General features: G+C 43.2%; 1 protein-coding gene across 7 annotated transcripts in view; it reads right to left on the bottom strand.

Annotated features, from left to right (window-relative positions):
- smtnb (smoothelin b) overlaps positions 1-18196 on the bottom strand; it is a 70595-nt gene that overhangs the window by 29333 nt on the left and 23066 nt on the right. For all 7 annotated transcript variants that reach the window (XM_056273647.1, XM_056273665.1, XM_056273673.1 and 4 more), the window contains exons 2-6: positions 10082-10239; positions 8428-8506; positions 8190-8268; positions 7490-7569; positions 124-226 (exon numbers count right to left, since the gene is read on the bottom strand). In XM_056273647.1, coding sequence (XP_056129622.1) covers positions 124-226; positions 7490-7569; positions 8190-8268; positions 8428-8506; positions 10082-10239 — 499 coding nt within the window. The remainder of the gene's footprint in view (positions 1-123; positions 227-7489; positions 7570-8189; positions 8269-8427; positions 8507-10081; positions 10240-18196) is intronic.

The raw sequence follows: 18196 nt of genomic DNA, 5'->3' as shown, positions 1-18196 counted from the left end.
TATAAACATTGATGTGGTCATACAGTGTGTATAGCCAATATGTTTTAGCTAGCCACTATGGAAAGGGAGGATGTTTCAACTAATTGCATATGCAGTGTTTGGTGTGCAAGAGCTTTTTCTCACCTTTCCTGTGTAGCTCTCTGCCCTGTTGCGTCTGCTGGCTGTGCAATTCCCTGATCTGTGATCTGACTCGCTCTCTTTCGCTGAGGCTCCCACGCTCTGGCTCCTATAAAAATAATACATGCACAGTGCATTTCAGTACATTGTTTCATTTTCACTTGTGTCTGAGAGCATCTCATAAGGACTGCAGCCAGTCAGTGCCAAATTGCCCATCCCATCTCTACCCACCATCTGCTAGAGATCAACTACCAGTTACAACACTATTATGTTGAAAGTCAAGGTAGAATGCTCCTCAAACAGAGTTAACAATAATGGGGTCATGATGATGAGAGCCACACTTAGCTGGGTGAGACAATATGAGCTCAGTTACATTTTTCTCCCTTATGTTGTGAGAGACACACCTTGATTATCAAGTGAGTCAACATACAAATCCATTGCATGGTCCATGGCTGTGTTTCAGCAAAATTCCATAGCCTGAAATGTACCAACATGTATCTGCCTGACATAAGGTAGCATGTTTCTCAGAACTCCTTGTCCCAAACTCACCTAGAGGATAGCCTCAGCACATAATGCACCGCTTAGCAAGACAAAAATGTAAACACTGGCCTTAATCTGCATTGATAGAGGAAAGTCTCAGCAGGAGACGTGACTTGAAGGTGAGGGAGTAACATTTTGGCATATGGAGAGGAAACAGTAGAGGTGGGGAGGGAAAGATTTAGTTGCTGCCACTACTGATGGGCGTCTCTTGCCCAACCTTGAGCTGCTCCACAGGAGAATCAGCTGCACAAATACAAAGACTTCTCCAAGTACGCACACACACACACACACACACACACACACACACACACACACACACACACACACACACACACACACACACACACACACACACACACACACACACACACACACACACACACTTTCACTCCTCCATGTGTTCTTAATCCACAACGCTCCAAAACCTCACAAACCTATCTATTAAAGAGCATGTGTAACCTATGAAAAAGGTTTTTGTGTATAGTCTCAGATAGCATGGGTCAATTGTCAGCTTATTTGAGATGATCAACCTAGCTATAGTACAGTGCATAATGGAGCTGAAACCCCAAGGTATTTGGCGAGATGCATCCAGTGTAAGAATAGTCAGACCAAGGTTTGGGCTGCACCCTGGCTTGATTCTGGGAAAACATACAGGACATGACTTAAAATACACTAAAACTAAACAATCTAACTTTAACTTATGCCAGTTTTACAGCATACCACTGCTTAAAAAAACTCTTAGAAACACATTCACAATCTTCTGAAAAAATAATCCAAACATACAACAACATAGTCTCACACACGCACGCCACACAATCAGTTTTCCATTTGTGAACAATGTTATCCTTAGATGAGAGACTGGCACAAGTGTCACTAGCAGTGTGAAAAAGGAAGATGACACTTCTTTGTGTAAGGCTTTTAAATCAATCCGGCGTGTGATCAGAGCAGGCCAGGAGACAGCAGATTAACGGGGTGAACAAACAAAACCTGCTCCAGTTTAAACACACCTGAAAAGGCAGGGGTGAGAAAGACCTCATGTGTTATACCTGGTTGAGTGTGACCTTCCTCGCCTTTAACAGGGCTGAGCAGATCACAGGGCACAGTGGCTCGCTCAATCAGGGCCAAAGAAAATGTAATCAGACGCACTTAACGGCAGTCAGCGACACCAGCAAAGGATAGGTGCATTGTATGCCACATTTTAAAACGAGGAATACTACTCCGTTCAATATTTGACATGGTGCATTTTGTTTAATTATTAGGGTTATTCTTATATCCCAAAACAACCCAACCTGTATATGTGAAAATAAACTGCTAAAAGACTAGAAACCAGAGAAAATACTTTGAGGTGACGTCAAGTCAATATTCAGCCTGGAGAAGCTCCAATGTCCCTTTCACCCTCTTGCCTTCTGCCTATTTCCATATGGAGCTCTATACTGACAGGACGTCACAAGGTTGGCGGGACAAACTCCTCTCTAATTAACGAGAGACAATGATGAGATTTAAACTGTGCCGTTTCTGGGCACAGGAGTAGCACATTTTAAAGATGGAATTCAGGACGTCCGCGGTGGCGTAGCGGTCTAAGCATCGGCTTGGAGTCGATGCAGTTGCCCACTGGGGACTGGGGTTCGCGCCCCGGTCTCGTCAGATCCGACTATGGCCGGACTCGATGAAGCAGCAATCATTGGCAACGCTGTCTTCGGGAGGGGGGCGGAGTCGGCTTGTGTTCGTCATGTGAATGCGTCTCTGTGTGTGCCGGAAAAACAGTGGTTCGGCCTGGATTCGCCTTGTCACGAAAGTGGGGAGGCGCTTTCCTTCGAGACTGCCGGCCGGAGAGATGCAGTTGGCGAACGCATGCAATACGAGGGTGGGTGTTTGAATTAAAATAGGGATCAATTGGCCACTAAATTGGGAGAAAAAAGGGAAAAATCAGAAATAAATTTATAAAAAAAAAAAAAAAGATGGAATTCAGTTCTCTTAAAATGGGTTTTTACAAGTGTCTGATGAGATTGGTGATAACAGACTATATAAGAAACCAGTGCCCTGCAAGACTACATATACCAACAGAAGGCATAAAACCATAAAACTGTAGCAGTGCAAGAAAGGTTATACCCAAGACACTCTACTCCTGCGTGGAAGTCTTTATTCCAAAAGTCAGCTGGGAGATAACAGCGTTTAAGTTGCAAGCACAATTGGAGATAGAGATAGCACGAGAGAGAGAGAGAGAGAGAGAGAGAGAGAGAGAGAGAGAGAGAGAGAGAGAGAGAACCCCCCTCCCCATATCTCTCTTACGCCTCTAGTGAGCGATGGATAGACAGGGATCATTTCACAGCTCCAACTAAACCACAGGGAACAGATTTCTCACAGACACTGAGGCAGAGCGAGAGAGCTCAGGACCTGCTGCCAAGCCCTATGCTGTCATTAGCGGCTTCTCTCTGGCCTCCAGCCCTGACAGTGGAGACCTGACGGAGCAGAACCAACAATGACACCGTCTCCCTTTGCCGCTCACCAGCTGCTCCTAGCATCACTGCTGTGGTGGCTCGTGGCCTCAAGCTCGGGACGTCCCATTTCGGCTGTTGGAGCTTTTTTGTGTGGGACTGCAATTGCGAAAGGTCAGGCCCGTAAACACAGAAACACCAACTGTCCTCTTTCTCGACCACAGCAAGCTGTGGGACGTTTGGACTCTTCTGAGCTCTCAGAGCAAAAAAAACAAAAAAAACAAAAAAAACTCAACAACAACAACAACATTAAAAGAAAACAAAGAGGCTGAGGTCAAGCCAGCCCCCAGGTGCAGGACTCCCTTCACCAGCCCAACTGAGTTGAACCATGGATGGACCCAACAGGCCCCATTTTCCACGGAAGCTAAAGCCATTGCTTCACTCATGAGGTCAGACCACATGAGGGTCTCTCATGCCTCCATGTGGATGACAGGAGAAAGCCGGCGGCTCATTTTCCATTACTGCACGCTAAGGCCTGGGGAACCGCACGCTCGGCCCACCTCCAACATGTGAAATACAGTAGCTGGAATGAAATAGCAATCATCTCTTCATCACAGACACACACACACACACACACACACACACACACACACACACACACACACACACACACACACACACACACACACACACACACACACACACACACACACACTTGCAGCAACCCACAAAAACCCAAAGCCTTATTCCCATTTTTTTTCACTTACTGCACATCATCAAATGCCAATCTAAGCTTACTCTCCCCGACTGCCCCCCCCCAGATGATCCACTGTACTTTTATTTTCCATCAGGTTCTTATGTATCCCGCTTTGCTCTGCTACCAGTCTGCTTTACCACCTTTATCTCATACAATTGGGCCAGGTTCAGGCAGTTATCCCTTAAGCTACTCTTTCCTCAGGTTTCTTACAACACGTTTTTGATGAGATCAGAGAACAAACTCTGTCGATCTCCCCCACCCACTAACAAGTCTACCTGACCGCTCCCACCACACCTAACCCACATGCACGTCTAGCCACTAACAGACAGCATATCAAATAATATATATTCAAAGTGCATTACTGTGATTGAATTTTGAGTTTACTCTTAGCTTTGTTGCCCCCCCCCCACAGCAAGAAAATTGCCCCCAATAACTGGATAAATGTGAATACTTTAACAAAGATATACTCACATAAGAGCCATGCTTACACTGCAACACCAAATGAAATAACTCCAGGAGCAAACCCCGGGTCTCAAAACTACAATCATCCACATCTGAAAAACTTAGAAACAACAACACATGAAAACAAACCTGAAATGCGAACAGAAAGACAGTCACGTCCCTTTCTTCAATTAGACAAATAGAAACAGACTGGGGATGAAAGTTGGATAGATGGCCTTTCAATGCAAAAGTAACAAATGGAGGCAAGAGGGAGAACTAGATCTGTGACAGAAGAGAGGAAGAAAATCACAATGATGTTTACCTTCTCTCCTTGGCTGGGCTGCCGGTCTCTCTCTCTCTCTCTCTCTCTCTCTCTCTCTCTCTCTCTCTCTCTCTCTCTCTCTCTCTCTCTCTCTCTCTCTCTCTCTCTCTCTCTCTCTCTCTCTCTCTCTCTCTCTCTCTCTCTCTCTCTCTCTCTCTCTCTCTCTCTCTCTCTCTCTCTCAGCTATAACCCTCTCGCTGTCAGGACGTCCTCTACACTACTGCTCTACTCCCGCAGCCACATCACACACACACACACTCCCAAACCCCCCCCCCCCACACACACACATACATTTCCAAACTCCACACACACACACACACACAATACAAGCAGGCCACTCCCCTGACTTCCCCTCCCTCCCATTCTGTCTCCACAGGGCTCACTTTTCCACCCCCTCCCACCCCCCTCTCCTCACACACTACACACACACACACACACACAACTTTCTTTACAGGTTAATGGGTTGCATGGGTTGCCTTGATGACACATTAACTTTTAACACACTTTATTTTGCCAAGGTTTCCTTTGTATACTTTTTTCTTGAAATCAGTCTTTATGTACTAGCACATTAGCAGAGAAGAATTATTTGAACATAAAATAACCACAGAATTGTAGATTATATTTCATTTTAGCTTTCAAGACTTCTCTAATAGCTATTGTCATTTTTGTCTTACAATGGTGGTTTAATCACAACTGTAATTACATCTACATACCTGTAGATGTAATTACAGTTCCAAGCAACGTGCATGCTATCTTCCAAGCTGGGCAAATGGAAACACTTACCTCGGTTATCCCATCAAATCAAAGGCATTCATTAAAAACACAGTCATCAGCATCCACTAATGGGCCTTGGTTTCAGGTAAAAGTGCAGAACAACAGCTAAATACCAGAACATTGATCCCCTGACTGATCAAACACATATGTACTTTATATATATCTACCATGTGAATGAGATTCAGGAGCTAAATGGGATTTGTAAGATTTATATTGTTCATTTGTGTTACACAGGGAACTGTAGCACCACATATGCAAATACCACTGTGTTTTGGCTTAAATACAACAGAAGTTGGTTGAGTTGAGACTGGCGGCAACGTACATGTGTAATATGTGTGTCTTTTTTGCAATGTGTGTGTGTGTGTGTGTGTGTGTGTGTGTGTGTGTGTGTGTGTGTGTGTGTGTGTGTGTGTGTGTGTGTGCTTATTTGGCTGCTATGGAGCCCTATCTAAGACCTCCATCTGCCCAGGGACAATCACACACGGCTCAGAGATCCACTTCTGTGATGTGAATGGAAGGAGCCTTACTGCTGGTGGTTGTTGTTGCTTTTGGCCACGTCCCCATTCTAGCACAGACTGGACTGCTGGGCCACAGCTGGTGGGCTGCCTGTCTGTCTGTCTCACAACCCACCACCCCCAGACACCATTACCGCCACCTGTGGCTGACTGACAAAACCTCACCTGAACCCTCACCTGTCTCAGAGGAAGTGAGGTAGACATGCTTCTATGTTTTAGTGTCTTATGACCCCTAAAAGCTATGGAGTTAGTTATCTAAAGAGATTCAGAGCTTAGATATACAAAGGACCACATACAATGGACCCAAGCATAAGCTGCTACAGACAATGAACTAACATACAGAGTTCTTCGTTACTGTGGATAACAACTGCTCAACTTGCACCATCCACCTGGTGTCATTTCCAATCGTAAATACTGCACACAGTAAGAATTAACCTTATTTTTATAGGAATCCTGTCCTCAGGGAACAAAGCATTTATCAACGAGGGCGCAGACAAATACTGATCAAATAACACACACAAGAACGCATCGGTCCCCTAGCAAGCTCCCTTGGTCAATCAAGCAATCATACTTAGAGATGTCTTCAAGTCACTCTCACAGAAACAAACACAATTAAATTGTGATGTCTTACAGATAAAATCCAGTTAGCCCTGATTTATGTGAGGGGGGGAAATCACTATCCACTAGGGGGCCTGGCAACCAAAGGCAAAAAGGTTTTTGAGACCCTACTTTAAGAGTTTGGTGAAATGAGAAAGGAGGCAAGACACTGATAGAAGAAAAACGGAGATAAGAAAACAGGCATGATGCATCCAAACCCTAAAAGGTGAATTCCACATCAATGCAGTTACATAATGTAATTCAATGAAGTAAACTCAAAGAAAAAAAAAATTCTTTAAATCTCTAAATCACAATCACAAACACACACACACACACACACACACACACACACACACACACACACACACACACACACACACACACACCTTTAGTGTAACACCTAATCTTATGTTTTAATTTAGCTCGGGGCTGGGTAAGACAGACAGGCTGTGTAGTGTCTTACAGTAAATGACAGAGCTGACTTGGAAACTGTCCCCATCACATTAAATTCCCTGTCTACAAAATCGCCAGACTCAGAGTGCAATTCGCTTTTTCTTTCTACACACATACTCAGCCAAAACTAAATGAGGATGGAAGTAAGAAAATGCATTCCTTTCTTTATGGCTGCCAACACATGCATAAGTTCCCGTGTGTGTGTGTGTTGCGATGCAACAGTCATGACACAGTGAATGACTCAAGTCACATTGTTTATTGTCATTTGCTGCATTCTTCTTTGTGGCAGCAGAAAAACCTCAGTCAGCCCCGTTACCATGAAAGCACGTACTCAACACCCACAAATTGGCTTGTGATGGGTTTATTGTCACAAATTAAAGTTGACAAATGTGCACGTTGCAGCAAAGTTTCACTTTGTAAAGTTTGAAACGGTGTCTTGCAACATCAGCTTTCAAATGATATAACTGTATCATGTTATACGTAAACACTGTTCCAAGTGTAATCACATCCATTTCTGTATTTATTCCTGTTTACTCACCACGGGTCCCATGCTGCTCTGGGGTTCCCGGCTGTCTGGCTCCAGGAAGTGACCGGGAGTTTTGGCCCTCTCCACAGTCCCTAAAATGCACGCAAGCACATGCACACACACACACACACACACACACACACACACACACACACACACACACACACACACACACACACACACACACACACACAAACACACAAACACACACACACACACACACACACACACACACACACACACACACACGGACACACACATATACGTGGTGTTAGCGCCATCAGGTTTGTGGCAGCGTGAATGATATGAGCAATGATACATCTAGTATGCCGCCAAGTCCTGGCCTAACTGATTCATCTATTCATTATCAAGATAAAGCAATGATTGGAGCCAAGAGATTGGGCTTCCCCAAAAGAGAACATGAACAACACAGTGTATATACGTGAAAGTGTGTGTGTGCATGTGTCTGTGTGTTTGCCATGCAACACACTCATAGTGCTGGAGAGTGACAGGGGCGTCACACAGACCAGACAGCGCAAAGGAATGACAAGAATCCACTATCTGATCTAGCATCATAGGTAGGATCTGCACTAGTAACCATGGTTACACCCCCCAACCCGACAGATACTGTCTCTAACAGCGGGCCAAGCTAAATTTCCCCCACCCACCCCCCCCAACCGCCATCCTTTCCATCGCTCCTTTGGTGGCTCACCTTGCTGCTCCTCATCTCTGAGGCGGCGGATGGCTGCTCTGATCAACCTCCTCTCCTCGTACTCGCTGGCACTACGAAGCTGTGCACCAAAAAAAAAAAAAGCAACACAAAAAAGAAAAAATACAACAAAACTCAGCACAACTGCACAACTGGCCACTGACTAATCGCAAGGAAGAAAAGTTAAAGTTGCCTGCATTCCTTTAGCAGCAGGTGGTTGTCTTCAGTTTAAATACATTACCAGTTTAGTGAGCTCATCAATGTCATGGATGGCTTGCAATTTCACTGATAGGAGGTCTAAAGTGTCACTGGATTCTGATCTAAAAGACAGACAGACAGACAGACAGACAGACAGACAGACAGACAGACAGACAGAGACAAAGACAGACAAGGCAAGGCAGGTGAGGTGTTGAAGATTGCAAGACATCTAATTACTACATCTAATTACTTTCCTCTGAGAAAAACTTTTATTCTAAATAACATCTTCTAGTTATTTTGAAATTTCCCCATTCCCCCAAATTCCTTGAAGATCTTATATATTTCCATACATCATTTGGCAGTCAAGTGTAGTACTGTGGGCAATGCTGACTCCATTCTAAGCTTTCCATTTGTGTGATGAGCAGGGCAGGAGAGAAATCCAAGATTTCAAGGAATTTTCTTGGCTTGTAGAAAACCATCAGTGTTTGGAAGGGAGAGATTACCAAATTGAGTCTGGAAAAAGAGCTTGCATAACAAATATGAGGAAGACACAGTGTCCGACAAAGGTTCTTCCCATCCTTCCAATTTTCATCATAATATTTCTCTCTTATTATGTAGGTCTCCATTACTCATTTGGTCTTTCCATTCTGCACTTCTACTCCCCTTCCTCGCCTCATTGGTATTTAAGGATCTGTGGCCCATTGAAGGTGAATACTTCACATTCCATCACTGAAAAGCACAGAATTAATGCAACTTTTCGAAGGGTCTTTTCTGTTTTGATTTTTTCTTTTTGTGTGCATGCACGTGTGCCGCAAAATGTGTGCATGTGCATGCACATGCTGTGTATACTTCCTCTAGCAGATTGAAAGATTGTTTTAGTAATCCAAGTTAATTAACAACAGCAGCAAATGGAAGTGATTAGGCCCAGCCACCGGTCTTAATGGGATCCAGTAGTGAGGGGTGGCGGGAGGGGAGGTAGGGACTGGGGTGAGGAGCAGAGGGACAACGTAGGGAGCTGGAGCAGGGTGTCTTCCGAAATCCCTGCTCTATCCCAGACCAGATGCTGGCCTTGACGTTGCACCATCCATTAATTAACAGCTACAGCAGGACTCAAATTCACCATGATCCAGACCATACAGTGCTAGAGCTATGCTAAGAAGAAACTGGAGACCACTGGAGCTCTAAACCAAAACCCTAAAAAGTAAAACCACCATTTCTACAGTAATGTGAGGGAGATGTTTTTTGATCATTTGAGACTGCCCCCCCCTTTTTTTAAAATTTTAATTGGCCAATGAAAAATAAGCAAGTTCAAGGGCAGTGTGATAGAGGACAATTGTGACATTAATGCTACGCTGTCAGTTTTTCCATCCATCCCTCAGCTCAGTGATGGGTCCTGGCAGACGTAGACTGCTAAACTGGTGCAATGCTCAGGAAACTCTTAATAGGTCAATAAAAGACAGACAAATAAATTGCAAAAACTGCCTCGAAAGAATATCTGACATTACTTTTCCAGATATTCAACATGGCAACTTCCCTTTCCTTCAGAGGGCTATTAAGTGCTGCATCTGTGTTTTTGTGTGTTGTTTGAGGGTCTCTGGTTCACCTGGACTGGTACAATTTATTATGATGTTAGGACATTGCTGCACAGTTTGAGTGTGTGTGTGTGTGCCCGCGCGTGCGCGTGTTGGGAGTTTCACCTGTGTTGGTTCTCCTTGTCCTCCTGCTGGTTGAGACGTGTGGGACGGAATCGCTTGCTAGCCAAGGCAGCCTCCATGTCTTCGATCTCTCTCCTCCTCAGCTCGCGGAGGGCTGAACGGATCAGGCGTCTCTCATCCAGATCCACGGTTCCGTCCAGCTACACATACAGATAGACAGAAACAGTCACCCTGAACCCTCACAACCCAAATATGAATGAATGTACCACGCACGCACTGTCCCGTCTGAGTCAACAGTGAAATCCAAGAGAAATGTGGAATGAGAGGCCCTATTTTCAGTGTCATAACAGACAGTGGTAATTAAGCAGGAAGGCTCTTTATCTTAAAGTACTGGTGCAGTGCCAAGTTTTTGATTCCTTCAAGGACTTCTTAAGCCCTTCATGGGAAACCCGCTCTGCAGCCATGCCACCCTCCTCTGCCCATCCTTGCATAGTAGCCCTCTCTTGCCCTCTGTAATTACAGATTCAGCCGCCTAGAACTACCAGCTGGTCCGTGACAGGGCCCATACATATCCGTGGCAGATCCCTGCTGGGTCAATCAGTTTCAATGGGTGAAACTGGCTGGCAGCTGGCTGGCAGTCGTCTGGGATCCGGCTGGGGGCAGAAATTCTGAGTGGCTGGTACTGTAACCCTGCCTAACAAATTTGTTAAGACACTCATTTGCAAGACATGACAGACTTATCACTTCTCTGCCCTACCAATCACACATGGCAGTCAAGCCACAGATACGGTCTGGCTTTCAACAGTTTAGAGTTTGATCTCTGATCTTTCCTAAACATATCGTGTTGCCTAATCCACCCTTGGCCATCTCTGAGCTCTTATTGAGTTTTGTCCTTTTCTTTTTTCTTTTTGCTCATGATTATAAATTAAGAGGCACAGAGTCCCAGTTTGAGTATCAGCAGCAGTTTCCATGTATGGGTAAAGGCTCATCTGGTTCAATGTTGTTTTTAAACGTGTTCTCATGTAGCGCATTGCGTTAGGATTTCTATGTATGAAATGTGTTACATAATAAAGTTTGATTGATTTGTGTGTTATAGGCAAGCAGCATTAAGGCCTTTGACTTAGTCTTAAGTGTCAGGTTGGTAGACATTGGGTTTGGAGGACTTTTATAAATTGGTGATGACAAGTGATTGGGCTTTAATAAAGTGTGGAGACAAGACCACCTGAACACGGAGCAGAGAATGGAGCAGAGAAACAGACATACCAGCAGCTATTGCTGAGCCACTGTGCAATACCTGTAAGGCTTTACTTGACTTCACAGGTATTGCCCTTTTTACTAGGTCCAATAGTAATCCAAGGTGCCATCTTTAACCTTTGAACTTCTCTCTGACTTAACAGTAGCCATGCCGTTCTGGAAGTGTCTTGACTGAGACTCAGCATATGAAATGGACCACTTAGAAGAACTCAGTTCAACCCACTAAATCATGTCACAACTTTTACGTGACCCCATAACTTGCTTGTCTGCCGACAGACATATTACTTTGGAGAGCCAGCTGCTTATGAGTGACAGCCCTAAGCGTGGGAGGGAAGAGGGAGCCCTCTTCTGTCATGTGGGAGACAGATCTCTCTGTTGTGTGCTCCGCTACCGACAGCAGGAACCTGTCAACACATGCAGAGATGAGTAGCAGCGCTGTCTTTTTTTTTGGCAGACAGCAAAGCTACACCTCACCACCAAGCTGCCTAAAAAGGTCTCTTACTATAGCCCCGCTGAAAATACGCAAGGCAGAGAAAATGATGGGGTAAAAACCACCTTGTGCTAGAAGAGGTCTTTGGCCAGGGCTGTTAGGCGAAGCCCTTCACCCTGAAGCATTGACATGGAGACCTGAAGAGTTGAGATGGAGAGTAGTGTAACCCCACTAAGCTCAGACAGAGAGATTTTTCATAAGAGAATGTGTCAGTGGCTGCAAGGTCTCATTATGGTGCAGGCAACCCAAGCTACGGTATAAAAGCTCAAGGGAGCTCTCGTCCTGTAGTGTAATTTGTGGGAAATTGAAAGTGCTGACCTGCCTAAATAAGAGAATGAGTGGGCCAATGAGGCTCTGAAAGAAGGCAAGAAGGAGGGGAGGAAATGAGACAGGAAAAGACGAAATTTGGGAGGTAAAATGTAGTTAACAAGGGTATAGAATGACAAAGGCAGAGAGAGGCACACAAGACTTGACCATGCCTAAAAATGGGCAGATGGGAACAGGGTGGGAAAAGACCAGGCTTCACACAGGTCATTCCTCACATTCCTGCTGACTCACAAGGAAGGAGAGAAGTCCGTCCAAACTAGGAGGTCTGACCCAGTGATGATACATGGGCAGATCGCAACAACACCGGGTACGGGGGGGAGGGATGAGAGGAGAGGAGAGGAGAGAGGAAAATGAAAGCCCACGTGCTCATTTCCATCAGACCTCTCTTGCTCTGTAACTGTGTGTAGGAGAGAGAGAGTAAAAGAATGGAGAGACAGGAGACAAGAGAAAACTATAGACACACACACACACACACACACACACACACACACACACACACACACACACACACACACACACCAAATGCTCAAGGGAGCTGTCTGTTGCACTGTCAGGCTTATGCGGTGTGAATGTTATGAGTGATTATATGTCCAGTATGCTGCCAAGTCTTGGGACTTGACTGACTTATTTAGTCATTATTCACATATAGCAGTGAAACAGCTTAGGGTACTGGGCTCCTACTCAAAACAACATTAACCACTGCAAAGCATTTCTCAGCAGACCACATTTTAGGCTTAAATAAGAATGTGCATAAGTCGTAAACATCCAACTAAATCACACAAGCAAAATCTTCAACAGACCAAAAGCACAATGGCAAGCATGGCTGAGAATTTAGGATCGAGACCATCCCACTCCTACAGCATGTGATAGACGGACAAACTGTCCGAATCAATTACACCAACACATGAAAGAGAATTAAGATCACAAGGTGTGAGATGAAACAGAATACCACACAAGTGATGATCATCCCTCTGACTTTTAGTTTGCCCTCACATGGAAATGTCATTGAATATGTTGTTTTCCCACAACACTTCAACAAAAATGACATGGCTTTAGCTTGATCCAATTCTGACTGGTTGCTAAATGTCCATTCGAACGATGAGACTGGCTCTGTTTGGCACAAATCCAGTGGTTGCAACTGACTTTTCCCTTCAACTAATTTGACCGTTTGACTTTGGCCCCGCACAGGACGGCAATACACGGGTCTATTCAAAACAAATGAAAATGCACCTTTCACTTGGGCGTCTGCCAAAGAAAACACAAAATAACCGTTAAAGAACCAGAGACGGAAGAAGCACACCCGTGTAGGCACAAGAGTCCATTTGGCTTAAACCTCCAAATGAGAGCAGCGGACACAGAGTCAATTATGTCAGCAGACGGGAAAAAGAAAAAGAGTGAGGAGGTAAAGAGCAGGGGGGGGGGGACAGTTCGGAGTCCAGTTACACGGTGACGGCACCTTGCACCAACAATTTCACCCACAGGCGTTTTTCAAACCCAACCACGGGCTTCTGGGTAACCAACCGTCACTCTGCTCAGATGGAAAAAAAACAAAACAGAAAACAGACGCGACACAGAGGGCTGCAGTTACTGAGCCATACTACTGTTCTCGCAATAACACTTGCATTATAGTGAGTACTTGAGTCTACCTTCAGTAACTCAACTCACTTTAGTGTCGTCATGTCCTGTGAAATTCCCAGAGCGAGCGGTGAATGAAAAGGAAACAGATGCCTGCTTTGCTACGACGTTAACAGACAAGAGGAAACGCATACGAGTCAGGCGACCGAGATAACAAAAACGTCACGCAGTAGGCTTCACTGGGGAACGCACAGTCACTGTCAGCACCTTGAATCATACCAGGCTGCTGTCACGGTTCAGTATTGTGCTAAATGCAGTTGCCCCACTCCGAAGGAGGCTGCTGGTACACCTGGCCTTTGGTGGAGCAACCTGATTCAGAGAGTATTGGGTAGAGTAGCACACAGGATGTAGGAGCCAGTTCTGACAGGCTAAAGGCGTGAGAACAGGAGGGAAAAAAAAATCCCATAAGGTTTGGGCGATAATTCTATATATTGTTCGTCATCTTTCAATGCCAAGAAGAATTCGGATATTGTCATATTCTGATGCACGAGTCTGTTTAAATCAATGATAATGAGAACTCATTACCTAAAATCCTAAATTTTCTCACAAAACGAGGTCTGAAATATTTGATGGACTAGGTTATTAGAAAACTAGTTTTGTCTCGATATCACCCTTAAATGGGATTCTTAAACAGGAAGTTTTTTTGCATATATCATATATATATATATATATATACATACACACACACACACACACACACACACACACACACATACATCAATATTGTGTAAAATGTCTTATCATGATAACGTTTTCCATATCGCCCAGCACTAAATCCCACGAAGGACTTCCATTTATAAGTTCAGTTATACCAGGGAAAAAAGGGTTAAATAAAAGGCAAGCAATTACCTCAAACACGGGAATGCTGCCAAATTACGCCCAACACTACTGTAGAAAAAACAAACACGAAAAAATAATGCAATATTTAATAAGCACACGTTAAGACAGGCAGCTAGCTCTTGACTCACTTCCAGCTTGCCAGAACATTTTAATGTAGAAGTTGCGTCAAAAGAAATTCAACGGAAATAGTTATATATATGTACTACTACGTTCGGCTGCTCCTGTTAGGGGTCGCTGCAGCGGATCATCCATTTTCATTTCTTCCTGTCCTCTACATCTTCCTCTGTCACACCAGCCACCTGCATGTCTTCCCTCACCACACCCATAAACCTCCTCTTTGGCCTTCCCCTTTTCCTCTTCCCTAGCAGCTCCATATTCAGTATCCCTCTCCAAATATACCCAACATCTCTCCTCCACACATGTCCAAGCCATCTCAGTCTTGCCTCTCTTGCTTTGTCTCCAAACCGTCCAACCTGAGCAGTCCCTCTAATATAATCATTGCTAATCTTGTCATAGCTATCTATCTATCTATCTATCTATCTATCTATCTATCTATCTATATATATATATTTATAAAACTTTGTTAAGAAACACTCAATGGTAGGGAAAGTGCTGAACAAATAAGGAGCAAAATAATCCAGTTAGTCAAGTAAATTCTTTATGAGACAGTACAATCTTGTTTCATGCCATCAACAATCATCAGCTGTCAACAAAACTACTCGACGAAAGGACATACCATCTGCTGCCTTGTCATGCACATTACATGCACATTGTCCAATGGGGAAAGGAGAGGTGCAATATACAATAATTTCAAGAACTCGTGATCGCTAACGGAGGTGCGATTCAAAGTTCAAAAACACGTGATCACTAACGGTCCAATTGGGGGGGGGGGGTATTTGTCTATTGGCATGATTTATTTGTAATTACAAAATAGGTGTTTATATCTATGTCTGCAACTGCTGGCCAATTCATTCCTGTTAGTCAATGTGGACATTTCCGGTTTGTAAATGATAAAATATATTTCAGTCATACAGTTATACATTATATTCAACAAGCAGTAAAATGTGCAATCTATGTATGGTGTAATCTATATGTATCTATGTACAGTGACAAGAAATAACAACAGCAAAATAGAGACATACATTGGTCTAACAGAGGGAACATTCAAAAAGACGTTTAATGCACACGTATAGCTTTAGAAATAACCGTTTAAAGAATGCAACATCTTTAAGCCATTATATTTGGTCATTGGTGAACAGATACATTAATTATTCACCCACCTGGAAAATCCTCTCAAAGAACAAAGCATATTCAACCAGTAGTAAAATGTGCAATCTATGTCTGACTGAAAAATATTTTATCATTTGCAAACCAGAAATGTCCACATTGAATGAAAGGAATGAATTGGCCAGTAGTTGCAGACATAGATATAAGCACCTATTTTGTAATTATAAATAAATCATGCCAATAGACAAATATCAGCCACCAACCCCCTTGGACCATTAGCGATCACGTGGTTTTGAATTTTGAATGTCGCACCTCCGTTACCAATCACGTGTTTTTGAAATTTGTGTATGTTGCACCTCTCCCTTCCCCATCAGACAGTGTGCACGTGATGTGCATGACGAGGCAGTAAATGGTATGTTCTTTCCTTGAGTAGTTTTATTGACAGCTGATGATTGCTTATGGCATGAAACAGGCTTGTACTGTCTCATAGACTCACTGGATTATATATATATATATATATATATATATATATATATATATATATATATATATATATATATATATACACTACCGTTCAAAAGTTTGGGATCACCCAAACAATTTTGTGTTTTCCATGAAAAGTCACACTTATTCACCACCATATGTTGTGAAATGAATAGAAAATAGAGTCAAGACATTGACAAGGTTAGAAATAATGATTTGTATTTGAAATAAGATTTTTTTTACATCAAACTTTGCTTTCGTCAAAGAATCCTCCATTTGCAGCAATTACAGCATTGCAGACCTTTGGCATTCTAGCTGTTAATTTGTTGAGGTAATCTGGAGAAATTGCACCCCACGCTTCCAGAAGCAGCTCCCACAAGTTGGATTGGTTGGATGGGCACTTCTTTGAGCAGATTGAGTTTCTGGAGCATCACATTTGTGGGGTCAATTAAACGCTCAAAATGGCCAGAAAAAGAGAACTTTCATCTGAAACTCGACAGTCTATTCTTGTTCTTAGAAATGAAGGCTATTCCATGCGAGAAATTGCTAAGAAATTGAAGATTTCCTACACCGGTGTGTACTACTCCCTTCAGAGGACAGCACAAACAGGCTCTAACCAGAGTAGAAAAAGAAGTGGGAGGCCGCGTTGCACAACTGAGCAAGAAGATAAGTACATTAGAGTCTCTAGTTTGAGAAACAGACGCCTCACAGGTCCCCAACTGGCATCTTCATTAAATAGTACCTGTTAGAGCCTGTTTGTGCTGTCCTCTGAAGGGAGTAGTACACACCGGTGTAGGAAATCTTCAATTTCTTAGCAATTTCTCGCATGGAATAGCCTTCATTTCTAAGAACAAGAATAGACTGTCGAGTTTCAGATGAAAGTTCTCTTTTTCTGGCCATTTTGAGCGTTTAATTGACCCCACAAATGTGATGCTCCAGAAACTCAATCTGCTCAAAGAAGTGCCCATCCAACCAATTCAACTTGTGGGAGCTGCTTCTGGAAGCGTGGGGTGCAATTTCTCCAGATTACCTCAACAAATTAACAGCTAGAATGCCAAAGGTCTGCAATGCTGTAATTGCTGCAAATGGAGGATTCTTTAACGAAAGCAAAGTTTGATGTAAAAAAAATCTTATTTCAAATAAAAATCATTATTTCTAACCTTGTCAATGTCTTGACTCTATTTTCTATTCATTTCACAACATATGGTGGTGAATAAGTGTGACTTTTCATGGAAAACACGAAATTGTTTGGGTGATCCCAAACTTTTGAACGGTAGTGTATATATATAAGACTATGCCAAACACTCCAAGCTGAGTCGTAAAACCATGCTACTTCGCAAATGTGTGCATATGTCAGTGTGTCTACATGTCTCTGTGTTGGGGGGGGGGGGTAGAAATGTCAGATCGCCTATCTCCCAGAGGTCCTGATTCCCGGCCCCAGCAGACTGGGCAACGTACTGATATATATATATATATATATATATATATATATATATATATATATATATATATATATATATATATATATATATATATAGTAAATCTGTTAAATATGTTAAATGATTTTCCACTTAAATTTAGTATAGTTTAACTGTTAATATATGTAATTGTTACACTGTCAAGCCGTGTAAAATGTCATTTGATGTATTTAAATTGTGAAGCAGATTGTGAGTGTATTTTTATAGTTTTGGTTGTCATTGCATGTTTTGACCAGTAAGTGGCAGTGTTGCGGACTTTTATTGTAACTCCGTGCAAGTTATCCAAGTGCATCTTGGGTACTCTTTCTGCAAGTTATCCAAGTGCATCTTGGGTATTCTTTCTTTTTTCTTGTGTGAACCACCTGAAGATTGCGGTGTGACGGTGCTCTGACTCCGTAGTAAATAGGTGTAAATATCTTGTGA

Source organism: Lampris incognitus, chromosome 1 (genome assembly GCF_029633865.1).
Source record: "Lampris incognitus isolate fLamInc1 chromosome 1, fLamInc1.hap2, whole genome shotgun sequence".
NCBI classification, from domain to species: domain Eukaryota; kingdom Metazoa; phylum Chordata; class Actinopteri; order Lampriformes; family Lampridae; genus Lampris; species Lampris incognitus.
This window is presented reverse-complemented; position numbering and strand designations above follow the sequence as displayed.